Source organism: Macrotis lagotis, chromosome 2 (genome assembly GCF_037893015.1).
Source record: "Macrotis lagotis isolate mMagLag1 chromosome 2, bilby.v1.9.chrom.fasta, whole genome shotgun sequence".
Lineage (NCBI taxonomy): Eukaryota > Metazoa > Chordata > Mammalia > Peramelemorphia > Peramelidae > Macrotis > Macrotis lagotis.
This window is the reverse complement of record NC_133659.1, coordinates 65,152,856-65,176,759: the sequence shown is the minus strand read 5'-3', so window position 1 is coordinate 65,176,759 and position 23,904 is coordinate 65,152,856. Positions and strand designations below refer to the sequence as shown.

General features: G+C 34.5%; 1 protein-coding gene across 9 annotated transcripts in view; it reads right to left on the bottom strand.

The window, feature by feature from the left end:
• Positions 1-23,904, bottom strand: part of DNM3 (dynamin 3) — a 670,943-nt gene that overhangs the window by 434,493 nt on the left and 212,546 nt on the right. For all 9 annotated transcript variants that reach the window (XM_074222020.1, XM_074222018.1, XM_074222019.1 and 6 more), the window contains exons 5-10: positions 20,879-20,977; positions 20,025-20,185; positions 16,140-16,282; positions 12,409-12,544; positions 9,809-9,876; positions 7,354-7,492 (exon numbers count right to left, since the gene is read on the bottom strand). In XM_074222020.1, the coding sequence (XP_074078121.1) occupies positions 7,354-7,492; positions 9,809-9,876; positions 12,409-12,544; positions 16,140-16,282; positions 20,025-20,185; positions 20,879-20,977 (746 nt within the window). The remainder of the gene's footprint in view (positions 1-7,353; positions 7,493-9,808; positions 9,877-12,408; positions 12,545-16,139; positions 16,283-20,024; positions 20,186-20,878; positions 20,978-23,904) is intronic.

Genomic DNA, 23,904 nt, shown 5'->3' with positions numbered 1-23,904 from the left:
TCATAATCTTTAAAGCGTATATTCGATTTTAAGAGTAGAGAACTTTAATGTTCAATCTCAAGATATACTTTAAATGCTATAACTTTAACACTGTAAATTCAAGGGTAAAAGCAAAATTACAAATAAAGTAATATAAAATATCACAACTAAATTATCAGTATCTAAAATGTCATCTGGAAATATGCTGAATATATCAAATCCAAAAATACTGCACAGCCTTTGAAATGAGATTCATAACCACTTTAAATGGTTATCTAATAATAGAGAAAAATGAAATGGATAAAAATGCCCTTTTTTTCAAACTCTAATATAAAACTGAGTAGACAGCCCATTATTCTAATCAGTTAGTCCATTTATAGATGGAATGGGGCAATTTCACACTTCACATCTATGATCTCTGTAATGTAGGCTCTACTCCAATGATGTAGATAATAACCTTACCGTGTCCCCTCAAACTGCATGATTCATGTCCACATCCTCCTGCCAATCTTCCACAAGGATTCCAAGCAATGTCCTGGAATCTTCCTCTCCTTATGTTGCAATTTCAAGACCATGTAGTGTGGTAGATAGATCGCTCATCTTGGAGATATTAGGATCTAGGTTCAAAGCTTACCTCTGACACTTTGTGAGCCTATATGAATCATCTAACATCATTCAGTCTCACTTACCATATGGAGTTATGGTGAGTATCAAATGAGATATATGTTATTTTACAAATTTTAAGGAGTTCAATGTCAACTAATATTAGGACTAGTGACATCAATAAAGAATGCAACTTTTTCCAGAATTTTGCAATCTTTTCTGTTCATATAATTTTCTGATGCTAGGTCTGATGTTGTTTCTCTTGAGAAATTTTGAATTGGTAACAAATTACAGCCTACTTATATTGACCATGTGCCTCTTCATTATCCTTTAAGGTGACCCTTAAATCTATTTCTTTGGAAAATGCAGTATTTTATGGTGCACAGCTGTAAAAATTTATTGGAAGAATATCTTTTAAAAATAAGTGAATAGAGTACCAGCCCTGACACTTAATAATTTCTTAGCTGTGTGACCTTGAGCAAGTAACTTCATCCCATTGCCTTGCAAAAAAATAAAGAGAAAAAAGTAAGCCTTTGTTTTAGTGCCATAAGAAAAATATTCATTATCATCAGAGTTCACATATAAGAGAAATCTTTTCTGGCTGGGGAGTGAGAGTTGTTTAAAAGAGATGGTGTTCAGTTGGACATTGAATAATGAGTAGAATTTCAATAGGTAGAATTGATGTAGAACAATCTAGATATAAGAGCCAGCATGAGCAAAAAATATTTAGATGATAAAACATAGGACACATTTAACAAGCAAATCACTTGGTTGAGGTTTTTTGGTTATTCATTTTCGAAGAAGACTACATGAAGGAGATGATGCCATGACAAGCACATTAATTGGATTGGAGTGAGGGACTCCTCCAGAGTCATCTGGGTCCAGTGACCAGATATGGATCAGGATGACTGGAGATGGCCCTGGATGGGAGGCAGTCAGGGTCAAGTGACTTGCCCAAGGTCACACAGCTAGTAAGAATCAAGTGTCTGAGGTTGGATTTGAACTCCAATCCAAGGCCAGTACTCTATCCACTGTGCCACCTGGATGGGAACTCCTGAATGGTCTTTGAACAGAGTAGGTACTTAGAGCTACACATCAAGAAATTTCACCTGGAAGCAACATATAAAATGGATTGAGATGGTAAAGAAATAGAGGAGAAAACATCAGGTTATTGCAATAGTTTGGTGATAATGTATTGAAAGGTTGAACTAGGATGATGGTTATACCAAGAGAAAGTAAAGGGCAATTACAACAGAGAGTCTTTTCATTCTAAGAAGCTCAGAAAAGGTTCCAAAAAAAGGTACCATGAGGCTCATTCTATTTCAGAAAATACCTAAAGGTAATTTTTTTGATTTCTCATTCCTTATTGCCCTCTAGTGGACATACTGAGTAATAAAAATTACCATAAAGAGTCAAACTCAAAATAGGAAATAAAGGGAAATAAAGGAAAAGCCAAGGATTTGTCTGAACTATGATGTTAAAGATCATTAGTCCTTTAATGTTTTTATATAGATGAAGGAAACATATCTCCTACCCTCAAAAAACAATTTTTATTGCTAAACTTTCTGAGAATAATCAAGTGCAGAACCTAAGGTCCAACTGGATTTATGCCCTATCAAAGCCTTTTTGACTATCATAGAAATCAAAGAGGAGAAAGAGGAACTATCTTCATTAATAATAGAAAAATTGGTCAAAAGCAAACTATTAATGATATATATCTATATATACATTGTGTCTTTCTCTATAAATAGTCCATGAACTTACAAGTTAAATAATTTATATGGATGCTGTGATCAAATAGTGGTCTTTTCCTATTTGTATCAAAAAATCATGGTTCATTTGCCCAGTTTTGTACCTCCTCTGAGGCATGTACCTTTGTAATATGAAAAATGAAAAATTTCCCCCCATCTTTCTTCCTGCCCAAAAATTCACTGTTGGATGCATCATTTTTTCATATTCATCCAAAAGAACTTTTGTGTTGTTTTCTGTTGGTTAAAGTTTTGTTCTTCCTTTTTTTCTTTAAATTAGACTTCTAAAACCTAATTTGGGCTCAGATTAAAGAATCAGCATGGTTTTTTTTGAAGGAGACGTTAGAATTATGAGAAGATGCTTTGGTAAAGAGGAGGTGGAGAAAAGGCAGCTGGAGAACATGCCCACTAGAAGATTTTCAAAGTTAAGATGTCCTTGGGGTCGAGCCAAATATCTCATAAAGCCCTAATGTTCCTGTCTTGTCCTGCTCTGTCCCAGAGACAACTGTGAGAAAATATCTGTGGAGAACATGCACTCCCCCAGCCTCAGATTCTAGTTGGCGTTTTGGTACTCAGAAAGATATTTAATCTTGAATAAAGTATAAATACACACATATATGGACAAATATTTCTCATTAATGTTCATGAAGAGAAAATTATTTAAAGAATTGAAAGGCAGTCATTTAAGATCAGTGGAACCTCCTTGAAAATGAACTCTAACAAAGGAAGGGAATTTCCACCCAAAGCAGTTGGTATGAATAAATAAGATTACAATTAAGGTTTACAGCAAAACCTTAGATATCAGTATCTGGCCTCAAAATAAAGACAATTAAGCAAAGTAGAAGAATGAAGAATTCCCTTTGAGTAAATCTTGGTCAAACTCTTGAATTTTGAATAGGTGACTAAAATTGCCTCTTTAAAGTCAAATTCATGCTACTTTAAGACATTGGATATTTTTTTAAAAATTCTAACCTTGAAAAATTCATTAGTGTTTTTATGTATAAAAAATCCTTCCTACATCAGTTTTTTAAAATGTTAAATGGAAACTATCATTTAATGTAAAAGAATCTCTATTTATGTCTTTTGTGTCACATATAAACAATCCCTTTTTAAAATATCTTTTTTCCATAATATGTAAAGATAAAATTCAACGTTGATTTTTTCGTAAGATTTTTGAGTCCCACATTTTTCTATCCTTTCTTCCTTCCTCCCCATGAGAGCAAGTAATCCAATATAGGAACAATTCCTTTGTAATGGCATCAATGTTGTTTCACAATAGTTTATATGTTCAAACTCTATTAAAATAGGAAGTCTATTGCTCCAAAGGGAGTGTACTACTTTTATATATCCATATGTACATATATATATATACGTATGCATATATACTATTATTTTATGCATAAACTAGAAGACAGATCATAGATATAAATATATACAAACGTATAAAATAATAGCACATTATCTTTGTTAACAGTTTCTTAAATTAAAAACTACAGCTTCAGAAACTGTTGTTATATATCACATAGTCATATTTGTTTGTGTGTGTGTGTGTGTGTGTGTGTGTGTGTGTGTGTGTGTGTGTACATAGGCATTAGCCAGGGGTGTTACTGAGGTAAGTCTGGGGGGGGGGTAGCAGTAGAAGAAATTTTTTTCACTTTCAAGGCAGTAAAACTCAAAAAGACAGTTCTTATTGGTTATTTAATGAAGTCTCTGTGTTTATGTCACTTGTCCTTAAAGCATCTATAAGCCTGAACATATGCTTCCTTCAACCAATTTAGTTCACAGCTCATTTTTCTCTGTGAGAGATGCCTTAGCTAATAATTGAGTTGCTTGCAGCTAATCCAAGAAGGATCGTCTCCATCTGAGTAAAGCTAACCCTCGCACAACAAGCATCTATATAGTCCATCACTATATAGTCCTCCTCAGAGTATTTTCCTGGATTGCTGGAGCTTGTGCCTCACTAACACAGACTTAAAAACATCCACTTCAACCTCAACTTTACTCCTAAGTGGAATAAAAAGAAGCTAAATCAATGTTTATTAGTAGAATTCCTTTGGTTCTTACAATCCTTTTTACCTTCTTTTCCACTCAACTATTGTCATTTTGGAAGTAGGAGACCTGATAAGACTGAAGTTCACTTTGACTATTGTTCATTTCATGAGGAGAAGAGAGGGCAAGACAAGACAAGTCTTGATATTATCCCCAGTTTTACAGTTGAAAAAAGTGAGACAAATAGAGGTTGTGACCTGTCCAGTGTCATGCAGCTGGCAAGCTTCTGAAGTGAGATATAAACTCAGCTATTCTTGATTTTCAGATCCAATACTAAGCATATCCACTGCACCTCTACCTACCTATATTGGAAAGAATTGGATCTGGACCTGCAACTTGACACATTACCTCTAAGATCTCTCTGGGTCATTTACTTCATCTATAAAATGAAGGGGTTGGATAAGAGCATCTGAGATCCCTCCCACTGATTTTTTTTCTATTTTAGTAGAATCTACTGGATTGTATTTTACTCTGGCATAGCCTTAAAGAAACTAGGGCTACCTCTATGCCATAATTATGTAATTGGAACTTTTATCAGAAAGCTTAATGCGATCTTTGTTTAATAAGGTTTTCTTAATAAAATTTGAGATTTTTTAAAAATGTGTTGATTTCTGGATATGAGAAATAATAAAAAATATTTTATTCATTATCAGAGGGATTTACAGGACTAAAAATATCTCAAAGATAATTAAGAGAGAGGCAAAGAATATGGGCAAGCTTCTAAATGTAATTATTTTAATGAAGTAACAGTGTCAGGACTATTTGTTATTGAAAAGAGCCCAAATGTTTACAAAATACTTTCTAACTACTCTATAAGTCATGTAAATATACAGATAATAGATGGGCTGATTCACTACCCTATAAGAGATTAGCAAAGATATGTAATGACTAGAATGCAAAATAAAAGATCCATGAGTTTATTGCTGGTATGTATTCATGACAAATGCATAGTATGGGCAATAGTAGAGGCTGCTGTCCTTTCACCACATTACCTAGTTTTCTGTCTTTGCCCTTACCTTACTTCATTTGTCAATTGGGGATAAGAACATCATTGCCTCAAAATTCTTATATTGTTGGGGGGAGTAAAGAGGTGCCATCTCTGAAGTGGGCTTGGGGCGTACAGTCTCAAAAAGAAGTGAGGTAGAATTAAAAAGAATTTTCTCAGCCCAAGTAAATTAAATGTCCAGAAGCAAGGACTCCATGTCTGCAATAAGATAGAGGTGATCACAGTGACAGAAAGAATCACACATATGTATACAAATATACATATGTACATACCTATTATGTACAGCTATGATTTTAAAGCATTTGGGGAGTGAGTGGATGAGTTACTAGCATCTGTGAAGAGCAGGAAATGTTTCATACAGAAGGTAATGCATGAGATTCTAAGAATCAGTGATCTATTCTAGGAGTGCAATGATGGATCCAGACTGTGCAACGGAAGAGAGATGTTAGGTGGAGCATTGCATGGGAGAGAGCAACAGCAAGAAGACCCCTGAGAGAACTGAGTTTGTTGAGCAGGGAAATAATACAGTTACACATTTGTTTTAGAGAAAAATCAGTTTAGCAGCTCTGTGGAGGGGAGAACTTGAGAGGGAGACCAATTAAGAGGCTATTACAATTTTTTAGGTGAGACATGATGAGAACCTTAACTAGGGTGGGAATTTTGCAAGAAGAGAGCAGATGATATAGAGATAAATTCTACTTTATAAAAATTTCTTTTCACTTCTGAATTCTGTCCCTTTCCAACTCTTTCCCCATCCATTGTGTAGGCAAGAAATATGATATCCATTATACCTAAGGGAACTAGGGCCTGCAATCAGGATGGCTCATCTTCCTGAGTTCAAATTCTACCTCAGACATTTACTCTCCAAGTGACCCTGGACAAGTAATTTGACCCTGTTCAATTCACTTTCCACATCTGCAAAATGACCTAAAGTAGGAAATAGCAAAGTACTCCAATATTGCCAAAGATCCCAAAAGGGGTCTTGAAGAGTCAGACACAACTAAAAAAATGCCAACCCAACAAATATATAAGAAGCCATGCAAAACATATTTCCATATTAGCTATGTTACAAAAGAAAAAAGCAAAGGAAAAGTTAAAGAAAATATGCTTGTAATATTTTCACTTTTTAAAAATTTGTCTCATTTACTTTTTTTCTTTCTTATGTTTTTCCTCCCTTTGGTCTGATTCTTTTTTCTCAATATGACTAATAGAGACATGTTCAATGTGATTGTATATGCATAACAGATTACTTGCTGTCATAGGGAAGAGGCAGAGGAAGGAGGGAGGTAGAAAAATATGGAACTCAAAATCTTACAGAAAATGAATATTGGAAACTATCTTTACATATGCATGGAAAAAATAAAAGAAAGTTTTTTAAAAATCTGTATTCAGGGTTTATCAATTTTCTCTCTGAAGATAGTTAGCATTTTCCATCATGAATCCTTTGAAATTGTCTTTGAGCATTATACTAAACAGATTTAGGGAGGACATGAACGAAGGTGTGCAAGAGGATATGGTGTGGATGGACTGTGAACTTCACCACTCTAGGATGAGCCTAGAGTTCCAACAAAATGTTTTAATATTCTACTACCCACTAATTGGAAACTGACTTAACAGATGTAAGAGTTTTGATCCAGACAAGACAAACTCCTTCTCCTAGCTAGGTATGTGGATGAGAAGGAACAAGGTGACAGCACAATCTGAACTATGGAAAATTATTTTTCATCTGCTTCAGAAAATATAAAAAACTCTTCCAAAAAGTAACCAAAATAATCTATTTTTTCTATTCCATTCTTTAATATCCTGAAAATAGTATCTTTTTCATGTCCCAAAGCAAAGCTATTTTGTAAGATGGTAGGTAGAGATGGAAAGTGGTTACTGAAACAAGTTACTTTCCAAAGAATACATATAACTAGAAGGTCAACTGGTGATCACACAACCATCTTAATAAAATCATTTAGCAGTTACCTTTTTGGTACATTTCTTTACAGTATTGATTAATTCCTGCATCACCAGATCTACACTCTTCAGGGAAGGTCCTTTTAGCTTTACAATTTGTTTTTTAACTATTGCTTCAAATGCCATATCTGGAGTAAATAATCCCGTCCTGTAAATAGAGAATATAGTATATCAGATAATAATATTTTATTACTAAGATTAAAACAAGATAAAACTTTTATGGTAATAAAAACAAAGCATTCAAGTTTATTCCATTTGTTTTAATAAAGAGATTTTTGAAGCACAATGATTTGTAACTACAAATTGGGTAAATGTTCCTTGTGATCCTCAATTCTTCATTTATAAAATTTAAACATTGATAACTAATAATCAGAGCATATTCAAGACTTAATTTTGAATGAAATATTGAAAGATCAAAAGTGATGGGAGAAAATAAACCAAAAATTAAGAAGATTCCTTATTCTTGCCAGGTAAAGTTTGCTGTAAAGAAGCTAGGTGGGGCAGTGGATAAAACAAAGGATCTGGAATCAGAAAGGAAAGTCACTTAACCCTTTCCTGCATAAAATTAGGGAAGAAAATGGCAAACCACTCCAGTATCTTTGTCAAGAAAATCCCATGGACAATGAACCAACAGGGTCCCAAAGAGTTGGACAGGACTGAATGGCTGAACAACAATAATAACAAAATTGGCTTAAAAGGGTGAAAAAATTACATGATTTTTTTTTGGCTTTTTGCAAGGCAATGCTAGCTAATTATTAAGTATCTGACACCTGATTTGAATTCAGGACTTTCTGACTCCAGGGCTGGTGCTCTGTCTACTGCACCACCTAGCTGCCCCAAATTAAATGAATTTTTTACGTGAAATCAAGAAAATACAAGGATTTCTCCATAATATGGTCAGAAAATTCTGGCATGAAGATTGGTCTTAGACCCTTGCTGTGAGGGACAGGCATTAATTTGAAGGAAGGTGTGACACACAGGGAAGAACCCAGAATTAAGAAAGCACCATAATTCACATTTTATCTCTTTTACTTACTATAAATCATTTTATCTTATCAGACTCAGTTTCCTCATATGTAAAATAAGAGAACTAGACTAAATGAACACTAATACTCCTTTCAAATTTATATCTATATTCCAAGAGTAGGAGACTAAACAAAGCATTTATAAAGCTTGTAAAGGCAAGAGGGGAAAATAATAGGTGTAGAAACAAGAAATATATTTTTAAAAAATCAAAAGAAATCCAGATACCAAGAGAGGGGCCTTGACAGAAAATCAAATTGAGACAAGATGATTGATCATTCATTTGATGAGCATGTATTCAGTCCCTTCTAAAGCATCAAAGCTCCTAGCATCAAAGCTCTTCTGCTAGATACTTAAAGAAAGAAAAAGCAAATTTTGTCCGAGTTTAAAATTTTGAATTTTTGTTCTCAGTTGTAGGACCGCCTGCCTGAATATACTTTAGAAAATTAGACTCTTCAAAATGCAGTCCATATCCTACTTAATGTAGGAGACTTTTCCTAGTGTCCCCTCCCCAAGGGCTTCTGCCTCCCTCCAGGTTACACCTATTTACATAATTATTTTCTTATGATTTTTATTCAACTGTGAGCATCTTGAGGACAGGGATCTAGTTTTTTTGGTCTTTCTTCTTATCCTCAGTGCTGAACATAGTGACTGGAATGTGGTAAATTCTCAAATAATGCTTTTTGTCTGAATGAATTACTTTATCCAAATTTAGATATTACCAAAATGAGTGTATTAGAATTGGGTACCTTAAAAAGATAAGTATGATTATATATGTAACACATGCTCAGTCTCAAGCTTCATCTAGAAGAAAACTTGTTTATTATTGTTAATCCTAATTGGGAGTAGAGGAGATAAGTTTTTTAGTGTCATTAAATATATCTGTTAGATTTTGGAACATAGTCAAACGCAATATGCTTAGCCATATGTGCATATATAAATATTTGAGAATTAATCCCCTTCAATTCCTGTCCCCCTAACCTCTTCCAAATTTGATCCAAAGGTCAAAAGTTGAGACTGATTAAGAGAGAAATGTAGTGATACTAGATCACCTGAAACAACTAAGAAATTTGGAAACAACTTAATGAACATTAATTAATGGCATAAGATAGTGTGAACTACTTTGTTGGATGTCTCCCCACATTGATAAAATTAGAAATCTAATGAATTGATGCAACTGATTTTCATCATATTTCTGTGCCAAAAGAGTAATTAAAATTAGCCTATTTTATAAACAAGGGAAATTGGTTGGAAGAAAATAAAAAGATTATGTAAGATGTGAATAGTATCATTATTGAAACTAGAAGTAGGATTTTCTATTAATGACTTCTACCTCTATACATTATTATCATTTGATGAGAAGACCACCAGGGACACATCAAAAACATGCATTCATTTTCTTTTGGCAACAATAACTGAAGGAAATTTATGTATCACTCACCTGATACCATGAATATTTTTGATTGCATAGCTTATTTCTCTTCTCAGTTCTTTCTCATTAAACTCCATCTAGGAAAAAAGCGAGACATGAATTTTGATTAGTTATAATATAGCTCAGTATTAAGGAACTGGAGAAGATGATTCTTGTCCTTCATTCTCAAAGAAGACCATGACATCAGGGAAGTGATGACATGACAAGCACATGAATTGGATTTGAGTGAGGAAATGTTGTGCTAAGTCACCAGCCTCACTTTCTCCTCCAAAGCCATCTGGGTCCAGTGGGCAGATATGAATTGAGATCACTAGAGATGGCCTTGGATGCTAGGCAATCAGGGTTAAGGGACTTGCCGGAGGTCAAACAGCTAGAAGTGGCAATTTTCTGAGACTAGATTCGAACTCCTGTCCTTCAGACACCAAGGTCAGTGCTCTACCCTCTGCACCACCTAGCTGCCCTATATTAAGGAAAAAGTATGACTTAAATGTGCTATTCATAAATGTTTTATATAATCTAAAATCAGAAGTTTGCAACTTTTATTCATATGAAGATCAAGGATCGGGTGCTTTGGGTAGCTATAGAAAACTACTGGTCAAGGTCAAGGTAGAATTAGCTCGGGATATAAACATGGAATTACCAAAACCTGAAATCAAATATTACTACTGACATTTCATAGCTCAACAACTTTGAACAAATCATTTGCCTCTAGGCAACTCCCTGAATTCTCATCTACTAATTTATATATAGATTAAAATGTACCTTAGTAGAAGCAATTTCAATAAAAGTTCCTTAGAACTTTTCTTACTAACAGACAAATAAAAAAGATTATTTTAAAAGATCTTGCCTCTTATTTTTTTCTCTGACATTTAGACATGCTGTTGCTTATTGTATTTACTCAAAACAATAATTCAGTTGAAGAAACCAGAGTATAACCGAGGGTTATAGGTGATAACCTACTATGCATTTTCAGTAAGTCATCTTTTCTTATATCAACAATGACTATCACTTCTTGATAGCCGTAACAATTGTCTGTGAAGATAGCACAGATAAATGAAATACTGGAAGTTTCTTTGTGAAAAGTCATTAATAGAGATCTAGATCATCTTTAAGCTATATCTAGAAGTCCTTATAGCCTTTAATCCTGGACTAGTGGGTAGATTACTGTGGTAAATTATTTCTGAGTTTCCAGATTCCTTTGCTTTTTTTTTAATTTGACACAGCCTAAAATCAACAGTAAATTTTCTGTTTTCTATTTATTGGTATTAAAACTTGAAGGAATCTCTCCAGAATATGTGATCTAATCTTCTGCTTTCAAGTTAGCAATATATTCTTATTTTCACTTGACAGATGAAGTAACTGAGGTCCACGGATATTAAAAGGCATCATGGTATAGGGGAAAGAACATTGGATTTGGAAATAAAGTATCTGAGTTTGAATAAAGGACCAAAGTTTGACAGGGATTCAAACTCCCTGCAGTTCCTCAAGCAAACTGTAAAACTTTACTGGGTCAAAGTGAGTTCTATACAATGATGAAGTTAGCCTCAGGGCAGCTAAGTTTCTCCTAGCTCTAAGTTTGATTCTGCAATTTAAAGTCAAATAAACATAAGTAAGTAAATGAAAGAGTTTTTATTTAAATAGAAGTTTTCTGCCTCTTACTAAATGTATTTCCACATGAATCTGAATTTCCTCTATTGTAAGAGCTGGTGATTGAACTGGCTCTAGAGTTGGGAACATCTGCATTCAGGTCATGGAGTGTCAATGTTCATATCATTTGAATGTCTCCAAGACTGATTTTTACCCATGGTCAAAATAGTGGTTAAAGATAAGTTTTATGTGCACCCAACTGGGTGGTTGAGAGACCTAATTTAAATGGAAATATTTAAGTTATTAACAGTATTCTCAAAATTAAATGTTTATACTTTAGATGCAGAAAGGAAACGAATGTATAAGTTATTATTTTAAAGCCTACATGAAAACTTACCTAATATCATTTACTAATTTGTTAGGAAGTAGGTACTTAATAAATGTTTGTTGAATTGAAATTCGAAGATAATCTTTTATACTTCTAACTTTAAACAGCTTATTAAAATTCTCAATGAAAGATTAAGACCTAAATAATAAAAGCCAAATTACAAATAGAAAATTTTGAAAATCCTTATATATTGACCAAAATTAATATTGTGGCTACTTACTACTATAATTCAAAATTATACATGTCTAATCAATCTATTTTTATTTCCAGAATTAAAGATCTTTTTATATTAAAAAAGGTAAAGAAAAGAAAAATGTGTAGGACAGTCTACCCCAGATCAGTTAAAAGTTTTGATCTTTTGAAAAATAAAGCAGCAATACCTAAAACAAAGAACAAGTCCCTCACAATGCCAACCATAGAGTGAAACTCTATTAATAATGGCTAATAATTACTAAAAAGGTAATCTTTCTTCTTTTTTTCTGCCACTTAATCATAAGTAATAAGGGTCTCATTAAGAAACTCATTTGCTGCCCTCTTTTGTTTTCACATAGTAATTTCTCAACAGTGATTCTGACAATAGCCAGGCAGAGTAAAGCCAGAGGAGCAAGAAACAATTTCCAGCACATATACACACCTTTACAATCTCAAAAGGAAATCGTTCGTGGAAAATGCGGTTTATTTTTGCACCACCTGAGAGCTCCAGTGTATCTACTTGATCTCCTGAGCCTTCAATTCTCTTCTCAAAATCCACTGAAAACTGCTGGACCATCCTATGATATTAAAGGAAAAAAAAGGCTTAAGTCAAGTTTTTCTAAATCGAAAAGTCTTCCTTTTCTGAACTGAAAACTACATTAATTCCTAGATAATATTTTCCTAGTGTATTTAGTGGCACCTACTGGCAAAATTAAGAATGCATGTTATTTAACTCTAAGGAAATATACAATTATTTATTTCAAATAGCAAATATAATTTAAAATGACATAAATACTTAAATTATTACTTATCATTAAGTGAATTTTGTCCATTTGTTTAGAACTGCTATACGTATTTAAGAAATATTTCCATTTTCATAATAATGAGAGTATTTGGTCTTTCTTAATGAATTATAATCACTTGGTTCACATGAACTTTGTCTTGAAATTTCTGGCAGATGTTAATTTTTGAGCTGCTGATAATGATATTTGAATGATAAAAATTGGAGAGATAACACAAAGTTAGAGAAAAGAAAGTCCTGATTTTCAACAAAAAGACGGGGAGGAGGGATATTGGGCAACAGAGGCTACAAACTATGAGCCAATGAAGTTGACTTTGCTGAGAAAATTCTAGAATGGATCATATTAGAGATTTTTGTTGAAAGGACATCAGCAATTAGAGGATCAATATAGCTTCATCGAAAATAGGTCATGACAGACTAAGCTTCTTTTTCCCCCTCAGGATTAGATTAGCAGAGAAAAGAATGGGGTCTGGGATATATGCTTAGGAAATATTGCAGTTAATGGGTATTAAATGAATGGTGAATCTACAAAGGAAACTTAGGAAGATCAAATCTCTCTCTCTCTCTCTCTCTCTCTCTCTACTATATATATATATATATATATATATATATATATGTATATATATATATATGTATATATATATATATAATTATCCCCTAAGATCTCCTTCCCTTCTGAACTTTCTATAATTATTGAGGGCCCCCAGTCTCATATTCTCTGTCAGCCAGGCTCACAACCTCACTGTCGACCTTGATTCTTCATTCTTACTCATCCCACAAATCCAATCAGTTGCTTGAATTATATATAATTTTTCTTCACAATGTTTCTCATTTACATCCCTTCTCTCAGCTCACATAGCATCACTCATCACCCTGCTTTGGATTACAATAATAGTCTCCTAATTTGTGTCTCTTCCTTAAGTAACTCCATCTTGCCCACACTTCCTATCTAAAGCATAGATATAGTTATATAATCAACTCAAATAAAGGCAATGCCTCCATATTGTCTTAAGAACAAATATAAACTCTTCCACTTGGCATTTAAATCTCTTCACAATCTGGTCCCTTCCTTGCCTTACCTCTTACCCACTACTCTCTCCAGGTACTCCATAGTCTAGCCAATACTGACCGACTTGCCATTCCTCCCAGATTATTCCAGCTTCTGTCTCTGCTTTGGTGATGGCTGTCCCCATGCCAGGAATGCATCCACTTCTAACCTTCACTTTGTAGAATAAGAATTCAAATTTTTCTTTGAAAAAGGCAAGAGACTTGGTTTTTCTCTTTGCCTAGCAATTACAGTCTTAACAATATATAACTAGTCCATACTTCTTTATGTACATGTTGTCTCCCTCATTAGAATGTAAACTCCTTGAGATCAGGAATTGTTTTTTCTTTTTCTTTTTCTTTTTCTTTTCAGACCTTAACATAGTACCCACCAAAGTAAATCTGCAATAAATATTTGTAGATTGATTGATGTCACAAGTCTAGCTGAAAGAGCTAACACTATGACAGGTTCCAATCCTATTATAGAAACCTATGTTCACTTCCTTGCTAATTAAAGATTATAATTATAAAATGCTAAAACCTGTTTTTAAAGTATTTTAAATTAAATAAAAACAGGATACTTTAATTCACCTTTTAAGTCTTGATTCTATTTAAATTTGTCTTTTATTCCTCCCATCTCTCCACTTGCACAGCTATCATCATAGTTCAGGTACTCATTGTCTCTTCCAGATTGGTTACTTCACTTCATTGTCATCCCATTCTAATCCATCTGCCCTTCCCTTATCCCACAACTGCCAGAGTGATTGTGCTAAAACATGGGGAGATGCACATTTATCAACTCCAGTAGATTCCTATTGTTTCTAGGGAAAAATATGAATTAAAAACCTATGTAGGGACAGCTAGGTGGCGCAGTGGATAGAGCACTGGTGCTGGAGTCAGAAGGGCCAGAGTTCAAATCTGACCTCAGACACTTAATAATTACCTATCTGTGTGACCTTGGGCAAGTCACTTAACCCCACTGCCTTGCAAAAAGCAAAAAAGAAAACAGAAAAAGAAAAAAAACCTATGTAAATCTTGCTCCAATCTATTATTAATCTGATTTATCACAAATCAGCCTTCTCTATGTACTTTACATTCTGCTATACTTGCCTAACCACTGTTCCCCTTACTCAGTACTCCATTTCCCATCTCCATGACTTTATATAGACTGAACCTCTGAAAAGCAGTCCTTCATTTGCCATCTATTGAAATCTCTAATTCACATCAAAACTAAGTTAAAAAGTCACTTTCTAGATAAGGTCTTTCCTGATCCCTCTTGATATTAGTGACTTTAAAATAATTTTGCATTTACTCTGTATTTGTATGTATATGTATGTATAACTCCTATATACATCTATATATATATATATACATATATATATATATATATACACACATACAGACACACATAAACATGTCTGTATGTATAGAGAACTATAGGGATATCTATATTTTATAGAGATATATCATATTTACTGATATATGTCTATGCTATTTCCTCTGAGAGATATAATCTCCCTGGGAGCAGAGAACAGGGACCATATCACTTGTGTTCTTTTATTAACAGTGTCCCACCCAATGGTGATGGATCATTTGGTAGGTGTTTAACAATGGTACAGGTGACATATCTTAACACTGAAGTTTTACCCTAATGTTTTATTGTGATTCATGAGAGACACTGAATATACAAAGGCTATGAGAGCATACAATTTCTTGAAAGTTCTATCAGTCAGAAAAAGACATTGATTGAACAAGGACTCAATTGTGGAATGCTGTCTGTGGAGCAGAGTAACTAAGTTCAGAAAAGCTCATGAGTTTTGACCACCAGGTACTGAAACATATTTGGCCACAACACTCCATGAAACCATCTTTTAAGACTTGGAATGGTTGTAGTCAGGATCAATGAAGGGAGAATCTACAACTAAGAAATCAAAATCTCTTGGAAAGTGTATTTTGATCCTGAAGAAGTGTTGCACTAAAATAATTACCAGTAACAGTTCTAAAAATTATTAACATGTATAATTTTATACTTAATTTATATTTTCATGCTAAAACATTCTTATTTGTAAAGATCAAAAGATTAAAAACAAAAACAAGATAGCATGACTAATATTAAACTTGGTAATTTGATTGAATGAAATGATCCAAATTATAACATAAAATGGAGAAGCAAAAACATGAAGAATAAAATCATATAGGGAAAGTAAACATCTAAAGAGTAGGAAGTTCCAGGAGACTTACTCATAGATTAATAAATGGCAATAACAGACAGAAGGAGCCACAAATCAAATGGAAAGGATGAACAGGATAGGACAGCAATAACTCACTGGAGCAGAGCCTTTGTCTTTCTTGTAGGATCTTCTGGTTTAAAGTTTTTATAGGCTTCTACTTCATGTTCTATGGAGAGTAATTGTCCCTGGAGTTTGCTCCTGAAGCTTGGCAATGTATCTCGAATATGGTTAGTAAGTTGCTAGGGAGAAAATCATAATGATAATGGATAGATTAAAAGTATATATTAAGGTAAAAAAGAATGTGTGCTGTTCTCATAATTAAACTTTGAAGATATCAACTAGATCCTATTGTATATAAATACAAGAGGACAATAACAATGGGGGCATACTTAGTTGCAGCCCTTTGGCTGCTTAGTGTTCTCTGACTCTAAAAAACAACTGTGCCTTCCAGATGAAGTTTTGCATTGTGCATTTTCTGCAGTGTAAAGATCAACACTATTCCTCATTATCCAATGTCTGCTATCTATCAGATAGTTATTAAGCATCTGCTGCATGCCAGATGGCTGGAGGCATGGTAGATAGACCTCTGGGTCTGGAGACAGGAAAACCTGAGTTCAAATCCAACCTCAGACACTTATGAAAAGTATGGTCATAGACAAGTCACTTAATTTCTGTTTGCCTCAGTTTCTTCATCTATAAAATGACAACAATAATTACGGTATCTATTTCCTAAGGTTTTATGAAAATAAAATGAGATAATAATTGTAATGGACCTAGTAAATAGAAAGCATTATATAAATATTATCATCATATCTTTGGTAAATGCCATTGTGGGTCTGTTTTCTTTCCCCATTAGATTGAGTTGCATTAGAACTAGAACTGCTTTTTGCTTTATTTTCTATCCCTTGTGCTTACTTAACACAGTGTTGTCCACACAGTACTTAATCACTGACTTATCCACTTAAATGGTGTATACCCTTCACCTCAGAAATAGTTCTATATAGTCAAAATTATCAAAGAAAGAGGTAAGACCCATATGTACACAAAATATATTTATAGTAGTACACTTTATTGTAGCAAATAACTAGCAAAAATGAAGACCCCCATTAATTGAAGAACAGTTGAATATAGCATTGTACAATAAATAATAAACAAAGGGGACAGTTTCAGTGAAACCTGGGAAGACTTTATGAACCAATGCAGAATGAAGTAAATAAAACTTAGAAAGCAATTCATGTAAGAACAAATTCTAAAGGAAAATAAAATTCTGAAAAAATTAAGAACTTTAATCAAGCATAAGAATCCACCACAATTTCTAGGGGCTGATAAATGTAATATTTGTGTTTAAAATTTCAACACAGGGGGCGGGGGTGGCCTGGAGCCAAGATGACAGCATGAAGGCAGGATTTCCCTGAAACTTATTCCCCAAAAAACTCCCGAAGCTGTCAAATTATGACTCTAGCCAAAATTTAGAGGGGCAGAAACCACAGAAAGACTGAGTGAGACAGTTTCCCAGACCAAGACAACTTAGAAGTTGTGAAGTGTATTTCATTGGAACCAGGGATTGGAAAAAAGCTGTGGACATAGTGCAGTCCAGTGAAGGGAAAGTGAGAGAACTCTGCTGCACCAGAGTGCTGGAGCAATGGGCTCACAACACCCCTGCTGTGAGAGCCTGCAGTGGGAATCAGGGAAGCCAGTCTGCACCTCCAGAGCACAGCCCACAGATGGTAAGGGGATCAGGGGAGACTGCAGAAATCACTCTGCTCTCCCTGGGGCAGGACTCAGCTGTTTGCCCACACCCAGATCCAGGTTGCATGTTGGGCTTCCATACTAAGAGAACCAAGCAGGAACTCTCCTCACAGCTCTAGGGCAGAGGGGAGTGCCTGTAGTCATCTACATATCAAAGCACAGGCAAGAGAGCATAAGACCTTGAAGGAATCAAGGTCCCTGTGGGGGTTTCCCAAAAACCCCCCAGAGCCTTGGAAGTGTGATAAATTAGTCTGAGGAAATGAGCAAACAAAAGAAAAAGAAAAATCTGACCATAGAAAATTACTTTGGTCCCATGGAAGATTCAGAAGATGACAAACTCAAAGCTTCTGTATCCAAAGTCTTTAAGATAAATAAAAAATAGGCTTAAGCTATGGATAAGCTAAAAAAAACACTCTGAAAAGCAATTAAGGGAAGTGGAAGAAAAATTTGGAGGAGAAATGAGAGCAATACAGATAAATCATGAAAACCAAATTAGCAGCTTGGTGAAAAATTACAAAAAATAATGAAGAAAATAATATGTGAAAAACAAGTTTAAGCCAAATGGAAAAAGAAAAACAAAAGGAAAATGAGGAGAACAATGGCTTAAAAATCAGAATTGGCCAGCTGGAAAAGGAGATAAAAAAAAAGTTCTCTGAAGAAAATAACTCCTTCAAATGCAGAATAGAACTAAAGGAAGCTGATGACTTTGCAAGAAATCAGGAAGAAATAAAAATCTTCCAAAAAAGCCAAAAATTAGAAGAAAATGTGAAATAATCTCATTGGAAAAACAATCAACCTCAAAAACAGATCCAAGAGAAATAATTTAAAATTTGGGGGGCTACCTGAAAGTCACAACCAAGAAAAGAGCATAGACTTCATTTTACAAGACATAATACAGCAAAATTTCCCTGAGATCCTAGAAGCAGAAGGCAAAATAGAAATTGAGGGAATTCACCAGTCATCTTCCAAAAGAGATCCCAAAAGAAAAACTTCCAGGAATATTATAGCCAAATTCCAAAACTCCCAAGTCAAAGAGAAAATACTAAAAGTTGTGGAAACAAATGATTCAACTACTGTAGCTCTATAGTCAGGATTGTACAGGATCTGGCAGCATCTACATTAAGGGATCCTAGGGATTGGAATATGATATTCTGGAAGGCAAAAGATCTTGGTTTACAACCAAGAATCAACACCCTCAGCAAAACTGAACATCCTCTTTCAGGGGAAAAGATGGACTTTCAATGAAACAAGGGACTTTCAGACTTTTCTGTTGAAACAATCAGAGCTGAACAGAAAGTTTGATCCTCAGGTACAGGACTCAGGAAAACCATAGAGAGGGTGGACAAGATGAACTATGAGAAACTTAATGATGTTGAACCATTTGTATTCCTGCATAGGAAGAAGGCACTGATAACTCAAATGAACTTTCTCCTTTATAAGAGCTGTTAGAAGGAGGATATACATAGAGAGAGAGAGAGAGAGAAAGAGAGAGAGAGAGGGCACCAGAAGGAGTTGATTGTAAAGGTTTAATATAGTAAAAAGATGGAGTCAATGGGTGATAAAGGAAAGTACTGGGAGGAAGAGAAAGAAGAAGAAGGGGTTAAGATATTTCACATAAGAGTCGAGAAAAAGCTTTTTCAATGGAGTAGAATGAGGGAAGGTGAGAGGGGGATGAGTGAGCCTTCATTCTCATCGGAAATTGCTCAGAGAGGAAATAATATAAACACTTAAGAGGGTATAGAAATCTATCTTACCCTAGAGAAAAATGAGAACAAAGGAATAGAATAAGGGGGAATGGGGGTAGGGAATGGGGGGAATAGGGGGTAGAAGAAAAGGTACTCAGATACAACATACTCTTTGGACAGGGACAGGATGAAAAGAAAGAGAAAGAATAGAATAAAAGAAAGTGGGGAAGAATAGAGTGGAGGTAAATACAGCTTGCAATAGCTTGTAATATATTGAAGTAACTTGTCTGGTGGACTTATGATAAATAAGGCAACTCACCCCAGAGACAGAACCATTGGAATGTGAATACAGACTGAAGTGCATTTTTTTTCTCTCTCACTATTCTTGAGGTTTCTCATCTTCTTGGGGGGGGGGTTATGTTTACTCTCATAACAAGATTATTGTAATAATATAAAATTAAAAACATTTCAATAAAAAATTTCAATACATAATTTCCTAATAGCTGAAAGGATGAGGCACAACAAGAATAAATATCATGATATTCACCTGATTTAGAACTTTCTGAAGATGTGGAGTTCCCATTCGATCAGCAATGTGTCTGTAGCCTGGGTGGGAGAGAAAAAATTTTCTTTCTGCCAGCAGAGCCGCTTTAATGTCTTTTTTTCCATCAATGTCTTTTTGGCTTCTATTTACCACACCCACATAACCTAAAACAAGCAATAAAATTCAATTTTCAGGGTCCTGGATTTAATTAAGTATATATTATTTGGATAATTATACTTTGGAGGTAACGAGGGGGAATTTCACAAGAGTGGATCTTTTACTTTAAGGAATTATGAATTTTAAATTGATTCTCAGACTATTAAGCCTCTCTGAAGTTCTGTGATATAGCTATGTTCATTTAACAATTAATTAAATTAGAAAAAAAATCAGTTAAATTACTATATTATTACCATGAATCTATATACTCTCCATTCAATCTTCTTCCCTTTTTATTTCCTGTTCTCATTGTTAGGAAATTTAAAGGACTATTCCCTCTGAATCAATTTCTTTTTTTTTTAGGTCTTTGCAAGGCAAATGGGGTTAAATGGCTTGCCCAAGGCCACACAGTTAGGTAATTATTAAGTGTCTGAGACCAGATTTGAACCCAGGTATTCCTGACTCCAAGGCCAGTGCTTTATCCACTACACCACCTAGCCACCCCTGAATCAATTTCAATACCCAATTTGGTTACATTTGTTCAATGTGATAAAGACCAGACCTACATTTCATAAATGAACAAGGTCATTCTTCATTTTTTCAGTTGAAGAGACTGCAATAAAATTGATCCTATGAGTAGCTGCTTAAACCCTTCCTATCCCTTATATCATCAGGCAACAATTGGAATATTATGGTATTACCCCTTCGAAGAGGAAGCAATTTGTTCTCTAGAACATCCCTTGCATCAGTGCCTTCATCCATAAGATCTAACTTGGTGATGACGCCAATAGTTCTCAGACCTGCATGATAAACAAACAACAAACACAGTTTATAAGAAGATAATCATATTGTACAGAAATATCACATTCTAAGCAAGCTTTGGTAGGTTAAACCTTTTAATAGCAAGTGGAGCACTTCTCTTTTTCTTTACTCCAGCCTTCATGGCTTCACTGTTCCTGGTTCTCCTATATAATTTTCACCCTTTTTTTGGTCACTCTGTCTTCAAGTTCCTTACTTTCATTCTTTTCTCTATACATTACTGTCAACTTACACCCTAATAAGAAAGCTTTGAATTCATATATCAATATTATTTCCTCACTGGAAGAAAAGGAAAATAAATTCTTCATTATCAAAATACTTTTTCTTTTCCACCTCATTTTTATAATAAAAATTCTATAAGGGGGGGTGTTTTTATATATCTTCCTTCTATATCATTTATAAAAATAGCAAATATAAATACCTAATCATTAAGCTGACTGAAAAAAATGGTCTTTCATTGAAAAAATAGATTATGCTTTTTATGGTTCATCAGAAAAGTGGTGAGTATCATATATTTTTGACATTTTGCTTTTTTTTTCCTTTATGTAGAATGTGCTACCATTTGCCAAGCTCCAGGGTTCAAGTTCCTCATAATTTTTCCTATAATTATTAATTCAATTAAAATAAAAATTTCTCAAGTGTCTATCATTTATAAGGCAAAAGGAAATAGGAACTTACATTCTAACTGGAGATCACAATAAATACATATATGTATAAGTAAACAGAAGGTAATTTCAAATGAGAGAAAAGACTAATAACTTGGTGGGAGAAGGGAGAGATCAAGCCAGGAAATCTGAATTAGATATAGAGAGCTCCTGCTGGAGAGTTTGCCATACATTCCCCATCTTTTAACCCAGGATGACTAACAATTTTGCTTCTCAATGCCTCTCTCTCCTCTTCACCTCCTGGTCAGACAACCCCCATTCCACCTTCTCAATGGTGATGGTCCAATCATGTCCATGCACCAAGGTCCTATGAACCAGACACCCCAATTTACCCAGACAAGATGAAGGACTAGATGTTTTTTATGAGCCTCACAACCTCTTAGACTTCTCTAAAACAGAAATTATTCACCAAATGTCTCTAAAGTCTAAGACATTGAAGAGTGCAAAAGAAGGTAAAACAAAATGCCACCTCCAACAAAACCTCATGTGTTCACTGACTCTAAGCTCACTCAGCACCCTTTCATACTCTTCCATGCAATGGCAAGATTACACTGGGTTACAATAAAAGTTCCAAGCCTCTAAAACAGACTTACCCCCAAATTCACCCCCACCATCCAGTTTCTCCTCCTTCTTTCCAGGATCATAGAGACTCCAGTTCCAGAGTGTAAAAGTTTGGCAGATCAGAAGAAATAGCTAGTGACCCCAATTGTGTAACAATAGCCTTGCAGAACATTGAATTGTGAGTGCCAAGACAGATGATCCTGTAACACTAATGCTGCAATCTGAACTGTCAAATTCAGCAAGACAACTAAGGAACAGAGGGTGTAGGACAGTACGCTATGAGAAAAAGGGAGGCAGAGAAGAGTAGCCTTGGTGGTGGGGGGGACATCCAGGTGGGGTCATTTCAATCAGGTAAAAGTCCCTCAGGGCAGAGATCTAGACTGGTAAACAATGTAAACTATGGTAAACCTAGCATGAGAGGAGGCTGAGACATAAAATGCCATCTCCAAGAAAACCACCAGAAGAGGAGACAGTCAGAAAGGGGATAGGGAAATATCAAGAAAAAAAGAAAAAGACATGTTACCAAAGATCTCAGGAAGAAAAAAATTTAAAAACCTCAAATATAAGCAGAAAAATCAATAGGGAAAAATATTAACACCAGAAGGAAAAATGACCTTCAGATCTAGTAAATGAGTTCAGACATCTGTGAATAAATACTGCAAGCAAAGGGAAATGACCCAATACTTCATGAGAAAGAGGATCATGTAAAATGTAAGAAGAATGTAGAACCACAATCCACTGTTCCTGAATAATTCAAAAAAGAAATGAGGATTATAAGAGCATAATTTATGGTCTACACAACAAAAAATAATGGGAAGAATGAAGAATTGGAATCTACAGTGGCAAGTCTCCTCAACAAAATAAAAGAGAAAACAATATATTGGGAACGAAAATGTTTTTCTCTTCTTCTAGATCATCTTTCATATCTTAAATGTGAAGAATCACAATCTAGAAGAGAAGAAAAACAGTAACAATTAAAGAAAATGTGCCTAATATGCTAACCAAAACACACTGATTTCAGAGACAGGATTGCCTAAAGACAACCAAAAGATCATAGATCTCCCAGAAGACCATGATATAACAAAAAAAAAAATATAATGAAGAAAATAATAATTAGAACTTTCTAGAGCTCCTGAACACAGAAAATGAAATAATACCAATTGAAAGAATTCACCTTTAAGGGGGAAGAAAACTGAGGCTGAAAATTTCAAGACACAAAGTTGTTAAATTTAACAATTCAATTCAGAAACAATTATTATTCAAGTGATCAGGGAAAAGACCTCTAATTCAAAAGAAAGAAAATTTGAATAATGAAAGACTATTATTCAGAATCATAACATCAGAAACATAAGAGGGCATGGAATAATGTGTTCAAAGAGCAATGAAGCTGAGAATTTAGGTCAAGGTGCCCTACCTTGAAAAATCTGAGCTTAACAATACATGGGGGGGGGGGGGGAGAAGATACATTGGGAAAATAACAGAGGTACTGAAAAATTTCTAGGAAAAAATCTAAAAATATTATTTGCATTCTAAGCATCCCAAAAAAGAGAAATGCAGGAGGAATGAAGAAAAATATGGTAGACAAGGACAGCAATATCAACTCTCTATTGTAGAGAGAACAGTAAGAGACTTCTTTCTAATGTTCACAAGCAGAACTGAAGGTATAAGTCTGGCGGCAGAAA